Source organism: Channa argus, chromosome 10 (genome assembly GCF_033026475.1).
Source record: "Channa argus isolate prfri chromosome 10, Channa argus male v1.0, whole genome shotgun sequence".
NCBI classification, from domain to species: Eukaryota; Metazoa; Chordata; class Actinopteri; order Anabantiformes; family Channidae; genus Channa; species Channa argus.
The window spans coordinates 24,732,567-24,758,454 of record NC_090206.1 but is presented as its reverse complement, the minus strand read 5'-3'; the positions used below and the strand labels follow the sequence as shown (position 1 = coordinate 24,758,454).

The following is a 25,888-nucleotide window of genomic DNA, read 5'->3' as shown; positions in this document are numbered from 1 at the left end:
ATAACGCTGTGGGATCCAACAACAGCCAATCAATTATAATCAACCGTAATTCGTATCATTTGGAAAACAAAAGTACATTTCCAGAATGGAGACAAATGTCTACGTGAATAGACGACACGTCGTCTTTCAGCACAGTGAGCTACTGTATAGCTGAAGGGACCTTTATCTGACAAGTTGAGTCAAGTGCACCTGATGCACACTTATGTCGTATCTAGCAGAATAGATTCGAGTGCATCTGTTGTCTCAAACCACTTTCCATTAAAGGTAGAAAGAGAAATACTGGTGCACTTTGCCACAACCTCTTGTTTGACCAATTACCAGTGTGCAAGCAGCTGAAAAACCAAGCTTATTAAAATATGCAGTAATGGAATACACAGTTTTTTTTATGTGAGGAACATTGGGTAATATTCTTTTCCCTGTTGTCTTGTGTCGCTGTCGGACATCTCTCAGTCTGGTAGAGCAGAAATGGGTTGAAGGAGAGATGAGGAAGTGGCAGATTCGAAAATGATTTCAAACTTTTCCGATATTGATTTGTTAACCATTTGTCATTTTCCTTTCACTTTGTGTTGGTCTATCACATAAAATCCCTATAAAGTACATTTATGTTTGCAGTTGTAAAGTGAGAAAATGTGGACAAAAGTTCAAGGGGTATGAATGAAAAGGGGTTTATGTTCAAGGCAGAGTATATAGGCACAACTGCTGCGTCTGGTCTTGTAATGTTACAATACTTGAAATGACTCCCTCTGTTTGATTTAGTGGGGGAAAAAAACAAGTCTTGCACTTGCACAAATCTTCATGCACTTGGGGGTTCGTGACTCAAAATTTCCCACATGTGTGATAAGTCTGTGAAGTCTCTACATCCAGCCCTGAGATAGTTTGGCTACGTGTACAGGGCTGTAGTCTGTAATGGAAAAGCACTTGTACAAGGATTATAATTTGAAATTAAGTAAATGTTGACATCAGCATGCTATAGTGAGTAATTTGGTCCTAGATAAACTGTGGAACAGGCTGAAGGTGGCTAAAGACTGTTATTATTGCAAATGATTCATAATTAATAGGTCAGTTAGCTGCTGTGAGGCAAACGTGTGTGAATACAGTCTTATAAAACACGAGCTAGAAACACTGTTTTGTATGTTCACGTCAACTCTCAGGTAATTATGTTTGATGGTAAACGAACTTTGGTTATAGATCAAAAAGCAGTTTGTGGCTGCAAATGCAACATTTACCCATGTTGTACGTGTGTGTCAGGAAATTGAAATGATCGATGGCTTTCAGCTTGTCCCTTCAGACGTGGCCACAGCGAACGTGTTCCGCGTGTTGATTTGACACGAGTTTTTACTGCTGCGACCCTCCCATCTTTATCCAGGCTCTGGACCGGCACCCGGGTGGCCCTTAGCGGCTGGGCGGGCCACACCTGGTGGGTTGGGATTTGCTCTGCCACTGATCCACCAGCTTCCCTATGAAAAAAATAAAAGGTTTTATTTCATGATGTACATGAAAAGGTGTTTATTACATTCGATGGAATATGGCCAGTTTTATGTGAGCATTTTATAAAGCAAAGCATTGGGCCTTTCAAATATATTTCTTTCCATTGTATTACACAAAGCCTGCTATTTGAACATGCGCCTACAGGAGTTGGTGCATTTGTATCCCATTTAAATCAGCTTGTACACGGATGTCCTCAAGGATTCACCTCTTTCAGGAAAGACACGCATACTACATACAGGTGTCACCTCCGACTTACTCATCGATCTTAGCGTGAGTTGCACTAACAACATCTGCCAGCTGTCAGCCTGCTCAGCACTGTGCTTGTAACAGTCGAGTTCATGATGGGACATCAATAGAGTCTGCGCTCTTGGAAAATATCCAAATGCCATGTTTTATTATGTGGACCCTCTCTGCATTGTGGCGGATTATCACGGGGGAACTTAAAATTTTCAGATTTGATATTCCGCTAAATCACACCGAGATACCAACTGCTCATATCTTAGGATCTCTGTTGGGTTAACTGGCAGACGACCGCCCTGACCCCCCCTATCTCTAGGCTACTAATACATAAACAGACATCCATTCACACAAGCAGGCAATTTACAGTCTCCAATTAACCTAATGCGCATGTCTTTGGACTGCTGAAGGACCCTGGAGGTACCCAGAGGAAAGCCAACCAAGCTGTGAGGCTGCAGCACTAACCACTCCACCATCGTGCTGCAGCGTGCAACCACACGTGTAAGAAATGTAAACACAGGTTATAATTTTTGCTTTTAAGACGATAATAATTCATGCTAGACCCGTCTTCGTCATGTAAAATCCGTCCACAGAACGTGTTTCTAGTAGCATGGCGGAGACTCAGACTCCTGAACAGACGGGTTAATCAGATCCAGTGATTCCTCGTCGTCTCTTTCCTTATTGAGCATTCTCCATTGCGTCTTTGGGCTTGTTCACAGAACTCAATCATCTGCATTTATAGACAATTTGCAAAACTGTGGACAGATGAACATCTAAACTCTTTTGAAGTGACTTTGTAATTGTAAATCTTATGAGATCCCCTGATTAGTCCCTAATGTGACACAGCTTGCGTGTTCCAAACTTGAAGCTTTGCTCATTTTTCTACCACCACTTCTCATTTTGTTAGTATTGTACTGAATCTTTTTTGCCTCCTTGGAAAAACGGGAATCTCGGCGCAACACATTGAAACACGTTCTTTGGTCTTGTGTATTGCTTGAATGCAAGTAATTGATGGGAGGATTTTAAACGGCTAAAAGCAGGTTTAGGGTGTCTGTAATAAAGAGATAAATTACACCATTTCATCCAAGCAAAAGACCTGGAATAGGATGAACAAAACAGCGTGAGAGCTTCTGAGGGTGATATTTGCTTTAAGTGGTGAGGATGCAATGTTTCCTCAGAGGCGTAAATAATCTCTCCAACATCCTAGAGAATATCACTAAAAGAAAACTGCGGCCCCATTATTTCAGCAGTACCAGCCCACAGGGGTCAGAGGGTGGAGATGCATCCTAATACGTGAGCTTTGCATCACAGAGCGTGCGTCCAATTCAAGGCCCAGTGAGCAGTGTCTCGTTACTGACCCACTGGCATGAGTCAGCCTGCCACCCCAGCCAGTGCACTTGTGAAGATCTGACGTAATGATTCCTTTTCTCAGCCGAGCACTCGCTGTGTTGACTTGTCTACTTTAAAGACTTATCCATCCTGCAAACTTCTCTGGTTCCGCTGATGGCACATTAATGTTTGACCCATGGCAGCACATCTGTAAACATTTATTTTGTAGTAACATGATAACCAGAAACAAAAATGATAGTTATTGTTTTTATGCTGTGCCTCATTCCAACATGGACTGTCCTTTTTTTTTTTTTTTTTAATATAGTCATTTTGTACAAGTATGTCATCGGAGGCTACACATCCTGGACGATTTCTGCATTAGACAGAGGGGGAAAAAAAAGACCTGTTTATTCATATACTAAACACAGTGTGTAGCAGGGTTTGTGTATTTATGTTGCTGGTTTGTTGTATTAGTTCAATTTACTAATGTGGGGTTTTGAATGCTTGCAGATGTTCTGTAAGGTCTTGGTCATTTTGAGCATCCTTTGGTTAGTTTCAGGTCATTGTTCATCATGTTCATTTTCCATCTTTTATAATAGTTAGCACCTGCTAGATGTCTAGATTCTAACCAGCTCACTGCTAAGTGTGTCTTTGTGGTGCAGGACCGTTAATGTCCAGTGCATTTGTTCGAGCTTTAACGAAAAGCAGCTGCCTGGTGTTCCTGGAAACGGAGCTCCTGCAAGCAGAAACGATGAACCCAACCAGTAAAGTTATGTGCTGTGAAACAGTGAAAGCAGATGGAGGCTCTTTAGAGCTCTCTGTAGAAGCAACACCTCTTTTTTTTTTTTTTTTTTAACATGTAGTAAAAGGATTCAGTTACTCAAGCATCTTAAGATAATTCCTGACTCGGTAAACTTACGATGAGCATTTCTGCAGTGGGTCTTAATCATCTAAAGAAGTGAGTTTCAGCTTATGAAAAGACTCTTCTGTGAATGTGTTAAGCACCAAGGCCACTCTGGGGTCAAGATCAGTTGATGATCAACTTATCACATGGAAATATGAGTAGCTGTGTTTCTCAACTCGATGTGTTCACTCCCTTGCAATGTTGTTTCTAATTAAAGCTTTCCTGGCAAAGGTGAAGAGAGCCACAGAACATTTTTATATTTTTATTGTTCCAGAATTTCAGCAGAATAAAGGAGTCATTCTAGATAGCAGATAGTCGCTCTGTAGGTAGATGGTTTATGAAACTCTCTCTCACCGTGAGGTCAGCTCACCTTATCAAGTCGGTGGGGCCACTGTGCCAGGAATTGCTTGCTTAAGACTACCAGGATTATGACACTGCAATAAAAAGGTGTAAACAGCCACAAGTGGAAAATCACACAGAGAACACGGAGGAATAAAAAACCTTCTCTACAAAGAAGCACACAACCACAGATATCACTGCATATTTGTTTGCACACAAACACTGTACATGTCTTATTTTTGCATTTTGTGGTTGACTGTTACATAATTGCACTGGGCTGACTGAAATACGTCATGCATGGGAATGCTTGGACACACACACACACCTAAACACGTGCACAGTACTGTGTAAAGGTTTCAGCTTTCAGAGTAGATGCCTTCAAAAATAGAGTAATTAATAACTTTTAGCAATTAAATTCATGCAAAGTACAGGAAAAACCCTAATTACGATTTTGAACACTTGCTGTTACCAGCCAGTTCTACTGTTTCTAACTGGCAGTAATTCATCCAAGAATCTTGTAGAACCTGCTACGGTTGAGTTTCTTCATGTCACAGAAGATGGGGAGGACTCAGTCACTGTGTGAAGGAGAAGAATCAAGGGTTTGGAAACGCACAATAACACACACATTCACATGTTATTTCCTCCTTTGCAGATTCTAGTAGATGATATGATGAAGAAATGTTTTTAATGCCTCCAAAAACATATTTTCTCAGCTTCTTGATGATAACAAATCTAAATGTTTATCACATCTGACTACTACAAATTAGTTGTTTTTGTGTTTATTCAGATCCCACTGTCATTGACGAAACAACATCCTCACAGTCTGGATAAAACAAACATTGAACGTAATTTATAACTAATTTATAGTCTTGATATTCTGGGCAGAATTTATTACAGTTTTTTTTATAAGTGAGCCTTTATTTTATGTGTTATTGTACATAATCCGGATAGTAGAAAAGGCATCAACTTATAAATTGTTCAGACATGTTTTACAAATCCAGCTTCATATTAATGCACAATATGTTGTTCAAAGTTTTAAAATGGCTAAGTCAAAATTTTCTTGGTTCTCTATTTATCAACTGTTCCAAGTTGTTAATTGTCCTACAACCTTCTTCTGTAACAGGATCATTTCTGTGCGTAAATGAACTGTTCGCAATGTTGCTCCACCAATTACAGCACCACCAGAAAAAACCTCTGTAAGTGACGTTTGAAGCGATGTTTGGCTTAATAGCTTAACTTGAATCAGCCGACAGTAACCACTACGATTATTCTAACACGTTTTCGAACCTAGTTTCTGCATCTCGAGTGTCTTTTTGTAAACATATCATTAGTGGCACATGTCTCAATCGTTGTGTAATGAAAGTTTGCCCTGTTAAAGAGTAAGATTTGGAAAAAATGTTTGTGTTCTAAAGTTAGAAGCACAAATAGGAAGGAAATGCACAGCCAATCGGCGTCGTCTCTCCTCACGTTGGACAGACCTCCACAATGGTCAGTCCCTCTAAGAATAAAACAGGTAAAAATAAAACCAATCATAGACTCTGTACAAGTGTGCGACAGTTTGTATGTATATGAAACTGCTCAGCACTACTAATTTAAAAAGGAGCTAGCCAGGGTTTTTCCTCTTATAATGTCTATAATCATATGCTAAGAGGCTAAAATTCATCACATTGTCCTCAGACAGTTTTAAATCAGTGACACATAGTTTTTTATGCTATTAAATAAAATGTATGTGAAGAAAGTTTTACACCTACTGTCAGTGAAATTCTAATAGTAAAATATACAATACTGTGTTATTAAAACTTCAAATAACTGCAGTCACTGTGCTTCATCAGTTACTACCAGAAAACTACTTGATGAAGAATTTAAAAAAATATGTATTTTTAAAAATATAATGGAACCACATAGAACCTTTTTTTTAGCATTAAGAAACTGTACAGAGAACGAATTTCTCTCTTTGTGACGACTGACACGAAGGTCTAACATAATGAAACGGAGCCAAAGAGTTTTTAATTAGGTCCATACTTCCTCATTTATGTGCTTTCACGACTGCTCATGAGACAACTACAGTGAGGCCTCCTCTGTGTGGATGAGCAGTGAAGGTGGATTAATTGTGCCAAAGTGCACAGCAGAATTTTCCACTGCTGTGTTTGCTGTCGGGTTCTTATCTGTGGCTGTTTAGCCCGAGAAAATATTCAGGTAGCAGTTTCCGCTGTTGTTAACGAGCAGCTACGATGATTGTCTGAACTTGTCTGTGACCTGTAAACTCTCAACACCTCTCACCACAAACTGACCATGAGATTAATGGCACAGTGGACACGCGGCGAGATCTTTTCTTTTAGTTCGATTGGTGAACAGAAGCATTGCGTCACGTGTGCATCTTTTTCCAAATGTTTAACTTACTATAGGAAGAGAGTGTTTGCCAGTTGGCAGTCGCACCACAGGGAACTGGAAGTTCTTTCAACACATCTCATTGCACAAGTTTAGTTTAAAACCAGTCCTACATGTCATTTATTACTTTAATGCTGGAAGTAAAAAAACTGCAGACAAGGGGAAAATGGGCCATGTGCAGTGGCTGTTGAATGTTAATTCTCATATTTGTAGTATTATTCAATATGGCAGACGCCAGTATTGGGATGTTAAGAGGTTAGAAAAGCAGTTTTGGCCTTGGACTTTGCCCCAGAAGACCTGAATGAAAGGGTTGATTGTGATAACGCATGGAATTGTTGTGTGTTAGGTCATAAAAAAAAAGGCTTGTGTTAAATAATGCATGAGACAAGATGCTGCATTGTTCACAGCTGCGATAAATAGTTGCATCTGTGTGTTGTTGGCTGTGTGGCCCCTTTGGTTCAGTGTTTAATCGACTCCTCTGGAAGTTGTGTCAATGCTTTTGCTGAGCGTACTGTATCGTACAGTGGCATTTCATGGTGTCTTTCTCCAAGCCCTTCAGTTACCACATGAAAACAAGTTCTAATATAAAAATGAACTCAATTTAATCTCACATTAACCAAATGGATCCATTTTTAGCATTAGGAAATTGCCAGTGGAGAACTGGCTCAAATGCTGACGAGTTCCCTTTTTCTCATTGTGACTAATGACACAAATCCCTGACATAATGAAAAACATCCCAAGACTCTGTAATTTAAGTATTTCTCATTTATCTGTTATCAGTGCTGCTCGTGAGGCGTATTAGCGTTTGACTTGCTTTTCGCTGCCATCTAATAAAACATGGCACAATGGTAATATGGAATCTTGTCCTGCTCATCCCTCTAAAATGATTCAAATCTGTGCTAATAGCTAATTTCATTGGTCATGCTGGCATGTAGAGGCACATGAGGCAGGTGCAGTGCAGTTAATAAATGAGGAAAATAACAGGTTCAGTTAAAATGGAAAAACAACGTGGCCTCAACGTGCTTCTTATGGATCTAGTTTGGGAAATAGATTAACTGGACATGAATTCCATGAAATGTTTTTCAGATTTCCTGAATCGAAAATCATCTGGAGCTTAAAAAAAAGGACTTTTTAAAAGGTGTTTGAACCCTGAAAAAAAACAATTAACTCACATGGGCATCGACACTGGTTTTGTTTTGTTGCTGTAACTGTTACACCTGTTCACACAGGCCTTTAAGAGATGGATCCAAAAGACTCAATCTGTGCAAAAATGTGTTGCAAGGTTTATCTGAAGCCAAATCTAAGGCTTCAACCTTCTAAAGGACTCATGTAAAATGGAAATATTCCAATGTTGCAGCCTTTTTTGTTACTTTTTGACATTGTAACATTCATATTAGCTGGAGGCAGAAATCCACAAATTTGAAGATTAATAACTGTTGACCTTTCTCTAGCGCCACCAGGAGGTTCACATGTGAGTAAAGTCTCTTACTGACCTTTGAAACCTACAGGGCAGAATGAACAGAGGCGAGGCCGTTGCTTTAGATCAAGTTCATAAAACTGTTTGCATTTGAACTTGAGATTTGTGCAAACTGGCTTATTACAACATTCTGAATTTCAGGAGTGTTCTGTTAAATTACCTCCATCTGCTCCTCACTTTTCCTATTTTAAAGTTCGTACCAACTTTGCTTTTAAGCAGTTGCTGTACTGACATTTATATCACTAGCTTGATGTTGTTTTTTTGTGTGTGTGAGAGGCCATATACTTTACAATCTCTGTGTGTGTGTGTGTGTGTGTGTGGGACTTCAGTGAGTTTATACTGTTGTGAGTCACCGTCTCTCCCGGTGCTCTTTGGACACTCCAGCAAGAGTTTATGGCTTTTCCTGCTGAAATCACCACGAGTGAACTCAGAAAGTTCCTGGGGACGTCCACATTGAGACAGGCAGACAGACAGACAGGACAGTCAGTCAGTATGAAAGGTCAGTTTTTAATGACTACTCACAGTGCAAGGGACCAGTGCTGATTGCTTGTGTTATTGAGTGTTCTGACATTCAGTTCAAACCAATATTGGAACAAAATACCAGATGACATTTTTGCCTGCACTCAGTTTTTTTGGGCTCAGGCTATTTACTGACTTTATTAAGTGTTTACTTGGGTTTCTCTTTACCCAAGAATAGCACCTGTGTTAAGGCTGCAGCTAAAGATAATTTTTTATGATTGATGAATCAACAGGTCTTTTATGTATTGATGACCTGTCATTGATTAATCTGAAATGACAAACCAAAACACCTTCAAAATCTTTCATTCATTAAGCATAATTTTCCATAACATTTTTTGGGGGGGGGGTTGTCTTTATCATTAACTTCGACATTAACTGGTTGCACTTGACCCAAGATGACATTTTCATAGGTCACATTTTGCTTTATTTTAGATGTCCTTTATGTTTTAGACAATTTCTGCTTCCATGTAGATCATCAGACGCTCTCAGACATACACAGTATTCCAGTATACATTTTTGGTTTTATTTTTATTATTATGAAAAGTATGTATATTATTTTGTGTTCTCTGTTGAGGACACCTTCAAATGAGATGAGGCACCACAAAGGGGGTTTCCTCTGATTAACATTTGAATATAAATAAAATAAGTTCTTGATCAGACAATGTTTCAGAACAATTGGTTAACTTTAAATATTAAAAACTAACTTCTCAAAGTCATAAGTGTCAGGAGGCAATATCTGAGGTGCAATGGTGCAAAGAATGTAGTGTAATAATGTGCCAAGTGTTTTTAGAGTATGCTCATAATTTGCTTTGATGCATTTCCTGCTGAAACAACATGCTTCTGGAGTAGGGTTAGACAAGAGTTCATCCAAATTACGAAATCCCATTTGGGGAAGTGAGAATGAAGAGCCAAACCGACAGTTCTCAAACATCCAAACCATCCATTTAATCCTGCAGAGCTGCTTCCTGGTTTGTCTGTGATTCCCTGTATTAGCTGTGGTTGCCAGCACATGCACTTTTACAGTGCAAAGGACACTTAACAGCCGTTCCAGTCACACTCCCTTTGGTTTCGCTTCACAGAATGCTTGAGATATTTGGATAAAACGTGGGGATTATCTCAAGACTTCTTTGTGCTTGATTTGTTTGTTGGACTCGGCAATGAAACAGGTCAGTAAAATTGTAATGTAACCAATAGAAAAGAAATCTAGATACACATTGTTAACCAGGGAAATCACAGTGGGTAAAGGGATTCACCTTTAAGTACTTTGTCTTTCCTCTCATTGCTCTGCGGTTCAGGGTTTATACTCAGTCAAAGGCCTTGAACTGAGCATGTACTGACATTTAACAGTGCAAATGCTCATGAAATACCATCCGGTGTCAGCTGATATTAGGAATCAATAGCATGATGAGACGCAAGCTTGAATATCTCATTTGAAAGTCAATATTGTTCGTCTTTGCTTCTTTTTTTGATTACCCCCCCCCCCCCCCCCCCACACACACACACACACACACACATCATCCCTTTCCACTGTCACACACAAGCATTTCATTGATGGCTAATGAACCTGGAACAGCAGATTGGATGGAGCATTCAAATGAAAAGAGCAAGAGTCTGGGTGGGCTTCAAGAGTGGAGACCACAGGATTTAATTATTATTAGCTGAGCAAATAGGATGAAGCTTGCAGTGCTCCATGCGTAGAGATCATACAGAATGAACAGCAGCTTACCGAGGCTAAATACAGCATAAGAACTAAGGGACAAGCATCCATCTTGCTACTGAGACAAAGGGGCCCAAGACTCCCATCAAGCTTCAAATGATCTTTTAAATTAAACTGGAAAATTCATCAAGCTGTACAGAAATGTGGGCCCTCTATAAAAAGCCGACCCCACTGCCAGAGCAGAGGCAAAAGACGCTCACCTTGATTCAGCAGGGCTCCACTCTGTCACAGGGAAGAATTACGCCTCATTGTTGGCGAGTGGATTGCCCCTTGCCAACAGGCAGGCAAATTTAATTACCGCTGTCAGATGAACTCAAACGGATTCAAACGTGTGTCTGCACTAGGAAGGGAACTCAGGAGCAAGTGTGTCCAAATGTCTAAAGGGTCATTTATATAGCTCCCTAAAACACAGCAAAAAGGGAAAGTTGAATGATGATGGATTATTTGGAGACCCCTTAGAACACAGGGGCGGATGGATAATAGAGTGGATTAGCACATAAGGGAGGAATTTATGGCAGGATGGCAGCTGGTGTGGAGACAGACTCCCCTCGGGGAAACAGAGCTGTAAAAATATTTAATTCAGCGTTTAGCCCCCTAACCCTGAATGGTAATTAACCAAGTTTAGCTCCTTCTTGTCGAGTGTAAAGTAGCAGAATTAATGGTCAAGGTTTGAGGATGATTCCTCTGTGGACGTGTTTTCATATTTTACCTCATTACCTGAACAGTTACAATAGTATACAGTAGGTTTACTGGTCGGCACTGTCTTGGGTCTTGTGTCTTGTGTCCTGTCCTGTGTTACTTGTGTTGTCTGTCTACACTGTCCGTCTGTACTGTTTTTTCGTCTGCACTGTTTGCACTTGGTTGCACTCGATGCACTTTATTATAGCTTGTGTTGTTTGTAGCACCTTGGTTCTTGGAGGAACGTTATCTCGTTTGTACTGTGTACCACTGTGTATAGTAGAAATGACAATAAAAGCCACTTGACTTGACTTGACATTAACTGAACTGAATTAAAGTGCTTCATATCTAGTTTTTGTTAGGATTTTTCTAGTAAACCTCACACCAGCAAAGTGTAAACAAGCTAAGATACAGGTGGGGAATAAAAAGAAACCCTAAAGGCCACGACTACTGGTGAGTAGAAAACTAACAGGTGGATCCTTAGCTGGATGGAGTTTGACTCCATCGGTGACGTGCATAACTGGGACTGAAAAAGGTTTCCCACAATTTCCCGAGCTTTGATCTTGAATTTCTTACATTTATTTACTAGGTTTTATAGTGTTAAAGTGTTATCTGTAATATTTTATCCTGTTCAGGGTCATGGGGGGCTGGATCCTCTCCCAGCTGTCACAGAGTGACAGGCGGGGTCCAGCCTGGACAGGTCTCCAGTTTATCAGGGGGCCAACACAGAGACGCAGAGAGTACCCGGAGGAAACCCAAGCAAACGTGGGGAGAAGATGCAAACTCCACACAGAAAGACTCTGTGTGGAGTTTGCATGGTTAGGGATTCGAACTGGGGACCTTCTCGCTGTCAGGCGAACCAGGCTAACCACTCCTGCACTGTGCTGCCAGTGTTAGGATCATAATAAGCATTTATTCTGGGATACCGACAACACTCTCTAGATTCTCTAGGTCAATTTTTGAGCTAAATCCGAGCCTCAGGATCAGTTATAGCAAGTTGAGTCAGACTATCACCACCACTTTAACCAACATGAAAAGATAAAGGACCTCAACAGAATTACAGACTGGCTACAGGTGCATTAAGGGAGAAGAGGAGATGAGATATTAAATTTCAATCTGGTCTCAGGAAGAAATAATCAACTTAAGAATGACGACATCTACGCTGTAGTCGGATGCACACACCTCTACAGGCCAATGTAAAGTGTGGGGAGATGCAATTTCGTCCAAAATGATCACAAAATTGCAACGTGAAACCATCCGGATCAAATGTGCACAAATTCTATTAAAAGCAGTGGTTCAGAACGTCAGCTGTGAAAACGCCTTTGTTTTTGTAGAGGGTTGTATTTATGCAGGCTGCTTTAGCCAAAGGAGGATTAAGCTTTCAATTCACATAAAATGTCTGAAAACTTTTTTTACACAATTTCAAAGCCCGACAATGATTAATACGGTTTCTATTGTACTTCTGAGAAGTTTTACTATCGGCAAACAATTTGTACACAATGGCAGTGTTTGTAAAATAAAGTGTTTCTAATGTAGCACAGTAGAGATACTGCAGGCAAACAGACATCAGTTTTAAAGCTACTGGCCTTGATGCAGAAAAAGGCCTAAACATATTTAATGTTCTCTGTAAATAATGCGTGATCCCAGTGCACATGGTGCTAGTAAATCATTTAAATTTGAAATTTAAGGGTCAGAAAAAAAAAGTGAAGTGTAGGTTTCCTCCAATACCGTGGAGCCCTAATGCCTATAAAATGCAAATCTAGCAATAAATGTATCAACTTTAAATGTAACAACACTCTACACATTCTAACAGCCCTGTAATTGCCAAAGGAAAGTATTGCCACTGAATATGTGCAGCTCACTAAGAGTTAATTATCATGAATGGCTGTTTAAATGATTATAAAGAGGAATTATAATTGTTGTAGTGAAGCTCAGGTGTGTTTACCAGCTCCGCTTTCGCACAGTGTGGACTCCTCCTCAAAGGTTCACAGTTTATGGCGCATTAATGCTGATACGGTTCAGATGGAGTTGGACCGTTAGAAACCCACATTGCTGATCACTGTAAAGCTCGGAACAGTGTGCGTTTGGTTTTTGCTTCTGCATGTTTAGCCCGAATCCTCCTTTTTTCGTCTTCCCTTTAAATGGTGGCCTGGATGGGTTTTTAACTTAAGAGTCTATTAGTGTGATAGGATGTTCCGGTGCTAATGCTGTGAACATATGTTTTAAATGTGTTATGTGTCACCTTATCACCTCTGTTGTGGTAGTTTGCCTGCTGCACAATGCTGAAAAATGCATGAGAGAACAGTGGAGTGCGGTAATAATAAAAAGGAGTCATTGCCATGGTCTAAATGTCATATGACTCACCTCATTAATGCAGTCTGACACCTGTTGCGCATGAAAGTACCTGAGCTGCGCCACGTCTCAGTCGTGCCGCTTCACTATGAATTGTTCCTCCTGCTGCTGCGAGGAAATGTAAAAGCATGCGGTTTGGTCAGCACGGGAGATGAAGATAACTGGATTCAGAGGATGTAGATGATGGACACGATTAGTTTTTTTTTTTAAGTTCAGGAATAGTGGAAATTGTGGTAAACTAAAGTTTTCTTTTCTGATAATTTTATTAAAATCATTAATTCATTTCAGGCTTTTCCTATAAAAATCTCTGATCGTTTTCTGTTTCCAGGCATATTGTGCTCATTTCTGGTCAGTTTGCTGTCATGTTTTGGACATCACTTTCGAGGGGTTTAGCATCTTTGTGCAGCTGTGAGCCTCTTTGTGGTAATTGTGTGCTGATGTTCGTATCATCACCATGATGGCGGGCAGGTCAGAGAATGAGGCCAGGTGAGCAAGAGGCAGTGTCCTAAGCACGAGTTGTGAAGACGATGTGGTAACTGGTCATGGTGAGTAGGGGGGTGTATATGTATACTAGGGATGAGGGGGGCCGTGGGAAACAGAAGAGATGGAAGTAATAACTTCACCTCAGTTAAGGAAATGGGAAGTGTAAAATCTTAACGAAATAAAACCATGAGTATGACATGTTGCATAAACTGTGACATTTAAAACAGCAAATCTAAATTAAATTATTATTTAAAAACTGCTAATGACCTTTTAAAGGATTACTTGACTCCTTAATTGATAATTGCATTGACATTTGAATTGAGATTAACTGAATTCTAATGGGTTTTAAAGCTTGAATTTTTGATCAAAGATGCTCACGACTTCTCACGCCGTTCTCACCACAGTCCAGCGTTATTATCCTTTGACTGAAGTTTTCTAACACACACAAGGTAACTTATCCCCACAATCGCACACTAAAACCTTATTTTGTGTTTTGTGACCATATGCTGTGAGACCTCAGCGACTCGTGAAAAGGTGATTAGTTCTGAATGATGGTGCCTCATTGTTTTAAGACAAAGTGACACTCAGTGATCATGTCGGCTTAGTGTGTTTGAGGTACAAACGTGATTATTTTAGGAATGATGCAGCACACTAACAAGATATTCGGAAGGCTGGAAGGAATCAGGAGGACAACAAAAGAGAAACAAGCTGTTTGCTATTGTATGCTATTAAATCCAACACTGAAGACTCCATGTTATATTTAATGGGGAAGAACCCAAACTATTCATTTTTCAAACCAAATGGAAATAAATATTAATCATAGTCAAGCTGCTAATTGATCCACAACCCAGCAACACTCGCTGATCATTCAAGACGACACGTAATGTAATGTGTAGCTAAATGGCACTTGTTTGTTTTGTTTTTTTCTTTCCTGTGGTTATGATCCTACCAGCGAGAAGACTTCATGATGTGATTTATGACTCGGAGCCTCTCCCTCCGGCTGGTTAATGTTTTCTGATGTGACTGAGAAGTTTCTCAGGAAATACATTTGTTTTTCCTCGTCTCTCGTTCAGTCTGTTTTCAGCGATTTGTATAAGAAATTCACAAAAAGTCCTTTTATTTATTTTTCTTGCTGTTAATTCTTGATTTACACCTTTTTTATTTACGGCATCTTCACGTTGTGGGATGTGTGTTTATTTCTCTCTTGGTGTGTTCTGCAGCAGAATAGCTGGACTGCGTCATGTGAGATCATGAATCAGACTAAATTATGATTGTCTTCACAAATAAACTCGACAGTAGGAACTTGGGAGATGAAACGAGTGCATTGCATTGCTGTTCCATGTATGTAGAACCTGATGACGATTTCCTCACATAGTGTGAATTTACATGCATTAAAACTATGAATTGAGAAGTATTCAGCCTTAGCTAAAGGTATGCGCTTGCTGGGTGCATTCTAGATTTGTGTGGTCTGGTTTTACATACTCTGCTAATTAGTTCCAGTACATCTGTCTGTCTGACTGAAGTGCGTGCGTTCGTTCGTTCCCATGTAGATTTGCTGAGTACAACCACACACATTTTTGTGTCATCCTACATGAAAAGGACACATTACACAGTTTGTGTGTACCTGCGTATGAAGGACGCAATGCTGCAAATAGTACTAGACCATAGTGATCCCAGTTTGCCATGAGTGCACAGGGACATCCTTAAATGACTTGTTTTGTTTGAGCAACAGTCCTGAACCCAAAAAACATTGGATTCTAAAAATGTAGAACAGGAAAAAAGCAGGAGGTCCTCACATGAGAAAAGCTGTGACAAGAGAATGGGCATTTATTTTTAAAGACTTCTTTATCTGTCCACAGGCTAATGCATTGTGTCCATGTGCAACATTAGCATTATTGTGGTGGTCAACATAGTGTTTGCGTCCCCACAAGTATGGAAATAACATGAGCGGTGGCCACAAATGTCAATGGTTAGTTGCAGCTGCTGCTGTTGCAGCCTGGCGTGATGCCACCATCTCCGTGTGGTAAAACCATTAGTTCAAGCAGCAGTTGTGTTAAAGCCTAGTGAACCCATCCAGTGTGTTTCCCAAGTGGATGGGCATTAGCAGATATGCAGCCAGCTGAAAGTCTGTGCGTGTGTGTGTGTGTGTGTGTGTGTGTGTGTGTGTGTATTTTGCCTCTCAGACATAATAAATATGGCAGATAAGTCTTCACACAATTTAAACTGTAACTGGATTTTTTAAAATTGTTTCCTAATGGCTTCGGTGTTTGTTGCTGGCTGCAACAGCATCACATCAATTGAACGGTGTTGTGTCCAATAGAATTTACCATATTATTATTATTATTATTACTTTGAAAATGCTCTCCACTAGAATATACTGCTCCTCTACCTACAGTGCAGTACGTCTCTCTAAAGTCACTACATGTCGCTGAGCCTAAAATTCAGTCGTGCTAACTAGTCACCACAACTGTGCAGCAGACGCACATAGATAAGGAAAAGGCAACGTCACATGTTAAGGAGCTTCACAAATTTTTCTGTGCTGGGGTCAATAAATTGAATGATTGTGCAGACTCTGGTTTGACCTCACTAGAAGCTAAACATAGGCTGAATCAACCAGACAATCTAATTTTGCTGCAGCATTTTGGTACAACGCAGACTAAAGAGTCAATTTCAAAGTGTGTTGTTGTTATGGTTTATTGGCTTATGTATTCATTTAAGGGAAAAGGGGAAATCTAAAAGAAGGCATCCGCGTTTTGAACATTTCAATCTTTTTATGTCAAAAGATTAACATGAGATGTAGAACATAGTATCTCCTACACATAGACTCTTACTTTGAAGATTAGCCCCCCCTTCATTCACTGCAGACTGTTGGCTGAATCCCGGGAGACCTGAACCACCACAGAGTTCAGCAACAAACAGAGGAGTCCTCCACCCCCACAACATCCCTGTCAGTCCGTCTGCAGTTGTTTGTAGTCATTCATATTTTCTGTCTCACACTAGTTTGCGTCCCTCTTGTTACATTTAAAAAAAAAAAAAATCTTTAAATGGTGACAAATTTCATTTTTTCTGTTTATTATTTCTCTGTTTCCTCTCTTAAACTTTGCAGAGAAGAATCTCTCTAATGAAATGTGAAACAAATGGCTCATGTTAGATGTTTCGGAGATAAAGTCAGAGAGGCCAGATTGAGGTGGTTTGGACATGTTCAGAGGAGAAACTGTGAATATATCAGTAGAAGGATGCTGAGGTTGGAGCTGCCAGGCAGGAGGTCTAGAGGAAGAACAAAGAGGACATTTATGGATGTAGTGAGACAAGAGGATGCAGAGGACAGAGTTAGATGGAGACACATGATTTGCTGTGGCGGCTCCTGAAATGAAACAGACAAAAGGAAAAGACGTTACCTGTGTAGTCCTGTACCAACACGCTGCTGGATTTTGCAGTCAACTACAGCAAAAGATTTGCTGCAGCATCATCCATCCTAAGAGACTAGTTCAATGGTTCAATCTTGTTGACAAAAAGGATGCAGCTGCAGTGGAGCATCCAGGTGTTGCACCTGTGGTTATTCAGTTAAAGCAGCCTGGATGACATTTTAGCACAATAACCAACATTAGGACTGTAACATAAATGAATGCTTGCTTGGTAGTATTTTGGACTTGTGCCTAGTTCATTAGATGGTGATAATTCATCAGACTCTGCAGCAGCTTTGGTGCTAAGTTGTAAAGTAGGTGACCCATATTTTGGATGCACTCAGAGTCCAACACACAAACACTATAATTATGTTCGTAAAAGAAGCTCAAAATTAAAACAGATCTTCAAAATAATTAAATGACTTATAGATTATCACAATTTTGTCCCAACGTTTTTGGAAACGTTGTCATGTGCAAAATCCTAACCAGTAAAAAAGAATGAAACCAGCTCACAAGCAAACATTGCTCAGAGTCTCTCTTCAGCTCCCTGAATTATTTTATTTTTGTCGAGCCATTTAACGGGTGGTGTAGGGCCGACCGGGGTTAACGTCGTCCCAAGGTGGAGACGCCACATTAACACAGGAACATTCTGCCACGACTCCATTCAGACACTTGGAAAGGGAACTGGCAGCTGGTGGCTGAACTTTAAATATTTTATGAGATTCCGTCTGCGAGCAGGAATGTTCTCTCAGCTACTTCTTTAACAGGGAGACCCAGACCCAATGTAAACAGACTCCAGCTCCGTAAGGGTCCAAACGTATTAACACAAGCATTGACCCTTTCTCATATCATCAGTGGCTGTGTTTAGCTTCTTGCATGTTGCCTGGATTAACAGCTGCACTCTGGGTTCAGGACTGTAAAGTTAAACTGTTATGAAGCACTTTTGATGCAGCTGGAGCTCAGACTCCTATTCATGCTGCCATTAATAAACCTCTTAACAGAATATTTGTGTCCACCGGCGATGTCCCGCCCACAGCTTGAACAGCCTGCCAGCTATAAACCGATGTGGCTTTTCTGGTCCCTGCCTTTGCTTGTTGCCATGGCCTGCTTTGCATCGACAGCAAAAAAAAAAGGCCGAGCATCTTATTATCGGAGTGTGAGTTCACCTGGGGTTTTCTCACTCGGTTGTTTTATGTTCTCTCGCATCTGTTCGCCTGAGTCATCAAACAAGGAAACGGTGCCTGAAAACGCAGCAATTTGCTCCAACATGCTTCTCTCTCTGCCAGTATTTCATCTTCTGCTTCCAGTCCTGCCATTGTTTTTCTCCCTGTGTCAAGCTCCTCCATCGGTTTCTCACACAGTCATTGTTTCCCTTGTATTTCTCCTCCCCTCCTCGCTGCGTGATTGGATGAGAGCTGACGGACTCCAGTAAAGCGTCTCTGCGTCCTCGCCCATTAGCTCGGTCATGCGTTCATCTCGCCTCACCTCCCTGACTGTGTCTATTATAGAACAAAGTCAGCAGGCCCGGTGCGACTTTAAGGGAGCAACAAGGAGGCAATTCACTCCTTTGATGATATAATAATCAGTTCTGGATTCATGGATGCTCGATTACACTGGAAGAGGGTGGGGGAAAATCCGCAACAGTTCTGGCACCATGTGAGCTGTTGTTTTGCCCTATGCATTCCTATACATTCATGCTCATCGTGTTCTGACCCGGGGTTCTCCAGTTTGATACCCCGGCATGAAAAATGTCATACCACGAACAATAAATGTCCTGGAATCTGCAGCAAAACGGCTCAAACGTCCGAATACGTTCATGCTGGTGCAATAAGGTTTAGGATGGAAATGTGGCTACACCACACAACTGAACGGCTGGAAAGACGTTGAGGCTTGTTATCAGCACACTCTTTTAGCAGTGGGTGGCTAAATTGTTAGCATTGTCCACCTACTGCAGAAGCTACAAAACCCTTTTATAACCATTATCAGTTCCTGACATCCGTATGCACTAGGTGATGCCAGCAGGCTCAGTACGTCATTATCGTGCACTTTGTTTGGTTCAGGCACAAAATGAGTCGGTTTGGGTTGGGAAGACATAATGGTTTGGGTTAGAATAGCGAAACAACGCTGACTGAAGTAAATGTTGTAAGAAAGCAAGTGGTGTCTTTGGTCCTGTGTTTTGTCGCCCACCTGACTTTATCCTACATGGACATGCTCTTAAATACAGACATGGACAAAGATGTTGGTATCTTAAACTATTTTTTTAAAAGTTTTGATTTAACTGAAGATTTAATATAACGAAAAAAGCTCAGACAATTTTGTAAAAATAACAGCGTTGTTCTCTGTTTCTTGTGACTAGCAGTAATTAGCATTTTCTGTCTTGTAAACTAATTGTAATTTAATTAGAAAAAAGTCACTCTTGGTTTGTTGGTTGTATTATTGGTTCAAAACCAAAATCAGATTTTTTTTTATTTCCTTTGTTTCCTAATTTTTTACTTTAACATTTCAAATTAGTTCTGAAAAAAATGTGGGTTCTTTTCTTCTCTGACAGACAGCAAGGGAGAGCGTTTTCTTATCACTCTGAAGACTCGTTCTGTCTGCTCGGTTTTTCTGATAATTAGTAGTTAGTAGTAACCTATACAGCACTGCTGCATCCAACACGTTCTGTTTCTTGTCCCGTTCAAAGACCAGAAGGTTTCAGCTGGCAAACGGCTTTCCGGATGTTTCAGAAGAGATGGGGAAACTATAAAGGATTAGTTGTGACTCTGCCATGGTGGAATCTGCAGATTATAGACCTATAGATTTAATACGCAGTGCCATGAATTTAATATGCTTTACTGAGGTGCTTTTTAATCTGGTGTCCATCTGATCCAAATACATACAGTCAATATCAGCTCAACTCAAAGTGTACACGAATGAAATGTGCTCAGTATGTGTGCACGCTTTTTTTTACACGTTTGTCAATTGAATATCCAAAGCAATTTCCAATTTGGCCTCTGGGTCTGATCTCTTTCTATTAGCAAGTTGAATCACCGAACCGCTTCTAGCGACAGGAGAACAGAAATATTTACTGTTGTTCAATCTCTCTATCTGTACAAATCAGAGGTTTTAATGTTAGCTCATGTTAATGCTTTGTACCTGGACAAACGGAGAGTGAAAATAGCTGCAAAGCATGTTGTGAGACTAAAAAGCAGAATTATGAAAAGCATCTTACTATAACAAAGACCCCCTGCTGAACTGTAATCCAGCATATCACGCTGCAATATAAGTCTGTGCTTAAATCGTGACAGGTTTTAATGGTCCTGTGCATCAGCGTGAGAGAGACGGACCGAATACGGTGTAAGATTATGTCCACCAGCTTAATTCTGCGTAGAACAGAACTGGGTTAACTTCATGTAAATATTACTATTAAAGCAGGAACTTTATTCTTCCCCCTGTTCTTCCACAACAGGCCTCATTTGTTACTCATTCTGTTCGACATCAAAATAACAGATTTATGCCGCTTAACGCAAAAAGCTCCGTTTATAATCTGGGGCTTTGACCTTTGTTACAATTTATAATGTAGATTTTATAGAAATGGGCCTGGTGTAAATGTCCCCACGATGAATCCGTCCTGGCAGATGCCCATATGGCTGAAGCATAGTGGCGTTTGCTAATTCAGGGGCTAAATCTTCAGGCTGACCTTCACTGTCCATCCTTTCTACCTCCTGCCAGCACAACTGTGTGCGTTTACCTTCCCTCAACTGCCAACCTTGGTTCCACCAGTGTTTTCACGGAATCCTGCACAGTGGGGAGCGCATTGTGCAGAATTCCACATTGTATTTGTGCACAGTTACATGGTGCGATGATGCACTCTTTCTTCTGGTTGGGCATCCAGAATTGTCTGTTACATTTTAAAGCACTTACAATTGAACGGTTGTTGCAGTTGCAGTAGTGAAAATAAGCTGAAGGCTGTTTATTTCACAGTGCCGACAGCAGCAACGTTTTTCCTCTGTCCTTCAGATGATTACAAGTCTGGATGGTTAAAAAAAAAAAAAAAGAGAGGCATTTTCTAATGTAAATATTTTGTCAGCCTAAAAAATTCGAAGTAGTCGAGCTTAACTAAATCCCAGCTTTTTTTCTTCTAAATGCTGTATGTTGCAGCTCACAGTTTCAGGTCAATTGCGTCTGGTCAAATGTCAAAGGAAATGACTGACTTTGAGAATTGTTCTTCAGTTTAATATATTCACGTTAAAATGTCAGCCAATTATATGTAATTATGTGAATTTGTTAATTGTGATCTTCTGTCTGCAGGGACTCTCTGCATTTATGGTCACATGAATGTCAGTGCTGCAGGCCAGATGCCGGTGATGGAGGAGCTTGTCAGTGAGAGGTGAGAGCAGAATAATTGTTTGCGGTTTAAAAAACATTCACTTCTGAGAAAGTTTGTCAAAGTTCATTTAATCAAATGCTAATTTATGGTTGGCAGCGCAGCATGTTTCCGTTCTTTCTAAAATTTTGCACCGTGCTGTGACTGGCATTTGCCAACAAAGGCAGCCTGAAACCTTTTCATTTTAATGATAAAGGCTTGACGTGACAAATTTAAAAACTATCATCAAGACTACAATATGCAACATGTGGAATTGAATCTATCAATCCCGTCTCAAAGCCCATGGCGTTTCTTAGATGCCAGCAAGATACAGTACAGCATGTGATGCACAGAGCTCAGCATTTGTTCCTCCTTTAGAAGTAAACATGCTTCTACTGCCAGTGCTGTTCTGCGGGTTTACATATTTTTAAAAAGTTACATAAAGCTTAATAATAATTACTATTATTAAAATTGATCAACCTTTTAAACCTTAAATAACTCGCGTCATTTAGTTTCCTTCCTTTTAATTGAGTATTATTGTTCTTGTAACACCCACACTGGAGACGCTTTTCATGTGATTCATTTATTTTCCCCACAAAGTTATAGGAACACATACTTCTTTCTCCTAATAGTATTCACATTTTTCCTATTTTTGAATTACTGTTTAGGAACAGTGCAATGCATCATACAGACCATAATACAGAATTTATTAAATCCCAAACAGATTACGTGACAGCATTTAACTCCACAAAGCCACTGGGTTTTTTTTTTTTTAACTCATCTTCTGTTCATCTGGAGCATTAGGAGACATGGCTGCACTTCTGTGTAATAAACTAGTTTCAGAAGTCTGCAGAAAATGAATTGAGTGCCCTTGTTCCTTGAAGGGCATTTTCATCTTCAGATTTTCAGTGCAGCTGAGGAGATGAGAGATGGCTCACTGGATGTCTTGGCCTCAGGCTTGTTGGTTTGATAAAAACAGCTGAAACTATTGAGAGGTTTTTTATTACAATTTTTTTTTTGATGCTTTGGAATGTAAAAACTTATTTTAATAGCCTCCTCCACTCACATTCTTCCGCCTGTGGGTAACAGATATTTAAATCACTTTAAAACCCTCACTGTGATGGTGGACAGTAGATGGATGACTTTTCAGGCTGCTTGCTTTGACTCACAGGCCGACAAACCAATGCGCAGAACAAAAAAAATAAAAAATACAGCAGTACGGTTTGAAAAAGAAAAGAGAATGAAATGTCTTTCTATAGTGGACATTTTGCTCTCCCCTGCTGTCTGTCAGAGGAAGGCCTAAGGTCAAAACCTGTGCTTTGTTTCTTTATTTGGATTCCCATTTGTTGTTACCTTGGCAACAGCTAGTCTCTTTGTAAAATAAGAAAGAGATAAGAGCTGAAGCCAAGAGCACAAACATACCTCAACACTTCAACAACTGATCCCAATACATTTTATACCGCCAGTTTTTATTTTTACGTAGAAAGTATCATTATAATTTTTGTTATAGTATCGGAAGCATTCATCGCGGCAGCTACGTAAAGCTCAAAAAATGCTTTTGCTTGGAGGGTCTTCATTGAATTGAAACTAAAGTACCAGTCTAGCCATTATTTGGGTTTCACTTAAAGCAGAAGCCGAAATTTCTGCAGTGGTTCCAGTTCGAGCTGTAACATTAATCCTGCAATCAAAACACAATCTTCCTGCACTTGCAGCTTTTATCACAGTAAATCTCAATGTACAACTGTCCCAACCCAAAAAAAAAGTCTGTACAAGTAGCATTACTTAACAATCTGATGTCTTTCTCTAGACACACTTGGCTAATAGACAAATGGTCAGTAGTTCCACTGGTGGATGATGACAAAAAGATGTAAATGACATTGCGTAAGTTTCAACAGCAAGCATCACTTCACGTCCTTGCACAAGACCCTGAATGTCTTCTGAAATATGGCCTGAAATAAAAGGCCTGAAATATGGCTGCAAATATCCATCCATTGTCACACTATAGGTCCCTCCAAGCTGCATGTCATATAATGCATGTTAAAAAACCTTCTGTGATGTAATAGCTCATGTCAGGGACTTTGATGGAACCACCAAACGCGATCATCCCGGAACAGGCCAGCGCGTTTGAGCCAAAAGTCAATACGGTGCGGTGTGTCAGACCTTTCTCCTTCCCCTCCTCAGAATCACTTTTCCTTCTCTCGTTGCTGTTTACCTTCCCTCTCCTCACTACCTCAGGTGTCCGGTGACGGATCCTGTTTTCTGGATGACTGCATTTCACAGGAAGGTTCAGACAGGCAGCATGACACCAAACAGCACAAGCAGGCAGAGGTGACCTGCTTTTTCCACCTTTCTGTTACAGAACATTTGTACGACTGTTCATTCATTCTTCTAAGTTATCAAACATTATACAGTCTATACAGCTGGTTATGAGTTACTTTATCATTTTTCATACCATTAACCTGTAAAAAAAAAAAATAATAATAACACAAAAAAAGTTAAATGTCACTTTTCTGTAGCCCCAGGTTCATTCTTTAGCATCAGGTCCCCATCACTTTGTATGAAAACCCTTTTTAAAGAACGCACTCATATTTGCAGTGCAAGTGTTTGAGGTGCATTCAATCGCCTCAGGTCCTTAGGAAGAGACCTGCTCTCTCCCTGAACCAACGAAATCGAAAGTTTGGTGGTTTCTTAAAGACTGCTAAATTATTGGTCCTGGTCCGTGTCGACCTGATCTGCTGCCAATGACCAGTTCAGTTTTGTTTTTCTAAGTCAGAGGCTCATTGGTGAGTGTTTATGTTCCAAGGTTGAGTGTATTTAGTTGAAATTTCACAGGGGATATTGTGCTAAAAAGACACATTTTGGAAGATGCACATTTGATTTAATAATCTTCAGTTACACTTGAATATAGTCTTTGTTAAATATGGATTTTATCTCTTCCATCACTGCAAAACATTTTAACTGTTGCAACTAACACAAAATCTTCTTGTCTGTTCTCCAGTAATATCAACCATTCTACATATTTTATTTATTTGGGAGTGAATAAACTCTTTAGCCTTAATTTTTCTTTCATTCCATTCAAGAATCCATCACCTTAAGACACCAGATAAATGTGACACACTGATTCCTCACTGCAGCACTGACAGCAGCTACAAGACAATCTACAAGACAGTCTATTCTACAGTTTATCTATCGCTCCATTCAAGAGCCACTCATGTCTTTTAGTGGCGGTGTTGCAGAGTTGGCAGGCAACACCGTGCACTATTGTCACCATTCACTGAATAATTCATTCAGCAACTGCTTACGTAATCTCAATAAGAATTCCTCCATTCATATAAAATAAATGTGTGTGGGTGATAAAAAAACTAAGGAAAGATGTGTGCGCACACACACACACGCACACAAACGCACACAGAAACTAAAGACACCTGGGCTTCCATTCAACTCAGGCAGGATCATATCTGTTAAGTGAAATCAATCGAATTCGTCAAAATCACCAGCGATGAAGCTGACGTCTTTCAAGCCTGTGAACCTTTTATTTTTCCTGATGGAATCACAGGAGGTGTGTGTGTGTGTGTGTGTCCAAACACATTGGAGGGGTTAAATGCTCCATTTTATATTTTTTCCAAACAACCTCCGTTCACGCTTCACATGGTGATGGATCCCACCTGTCACTGATGGCACTTGTGGGCACCTGTCGGTTCAGCCTCCGGCACCTCTTGCTGTTCTTTGATCTTTTCCTTTCAGAAAATGACACATGTTGAGGACACAATGGTCCATCAGTGCACTTTTTCATGCATCTTGTGATTTTTTTCTAAAAACAATTCCCCACAGCACAAAGACAAGGTCGTGTCCCGTGTATTTTAGGAAGGAGATTCGAGCGCATGAATGAACTGAGGCTCATAGCAAAATCATTTTAGACTGAATTTGGTTACATTTGCACTGACATTTTTTAGCTATACATCAAATGACTGCATCTGATATGAAAGAGGATTTTCTCTGCAGGTCCTTTGAATTTCACCAGCCATTCAGAAAGTCTTCTCTCTGATTGAATGGGCTGGTATCAGTTCAGGTCTAGTTAGGTTCAACTAAAGAAACTTTTGACCAGTCTTTGATCGTTTGATCTCTTACAACTTACTTTTAGAAGTTTCCTTTTTATCAGACAACAGGGATGTAAGTCATCTCCTGAAACTTAATTATGACCTGGCATCGGGTGAAAAATCCCCAATTA

The 25,888-nt window shown here is 40.1% G+C and overlaps 1 protein-coding gene across 7 annotated transcripts in view; it reads left to right on the top strand.

Annotated features, from left to right (window-relative positions):
• The window catches only part of htr4 (5-hydroxytryptamine receptor 4), a 139,588-nt gene that overhangs the window by 16,684 nt on the left and 97,016 nt on the right, over positions 1-25,888 (top strand). For 2 of the 7 annotated variants that reach the window (XM_067519284.1, XM_067519291.1), the window contains exons 2-3: positions 21,606-21,684; positions 23,896-23,988. In XM_067519284.1, the coding sequence (XP_067375385.1) occupies positions 21,629-21,684; positions 23,896-23,988 (149 nt within the window). In that variant the 5' untranslated portion in view covers positions 21,606-21,628. Of the gene's footprint in view, positions 1-9,662; positions 9,848-21,605; positions 21,685-23,895; positions 23,989-25,888 lie in introns of those variants that run through there. The other 5 variants (XM_067519287.1, XM_067519285.1, XM_067519290.1 and 2 more) reach the window with 4 other exon arrangements.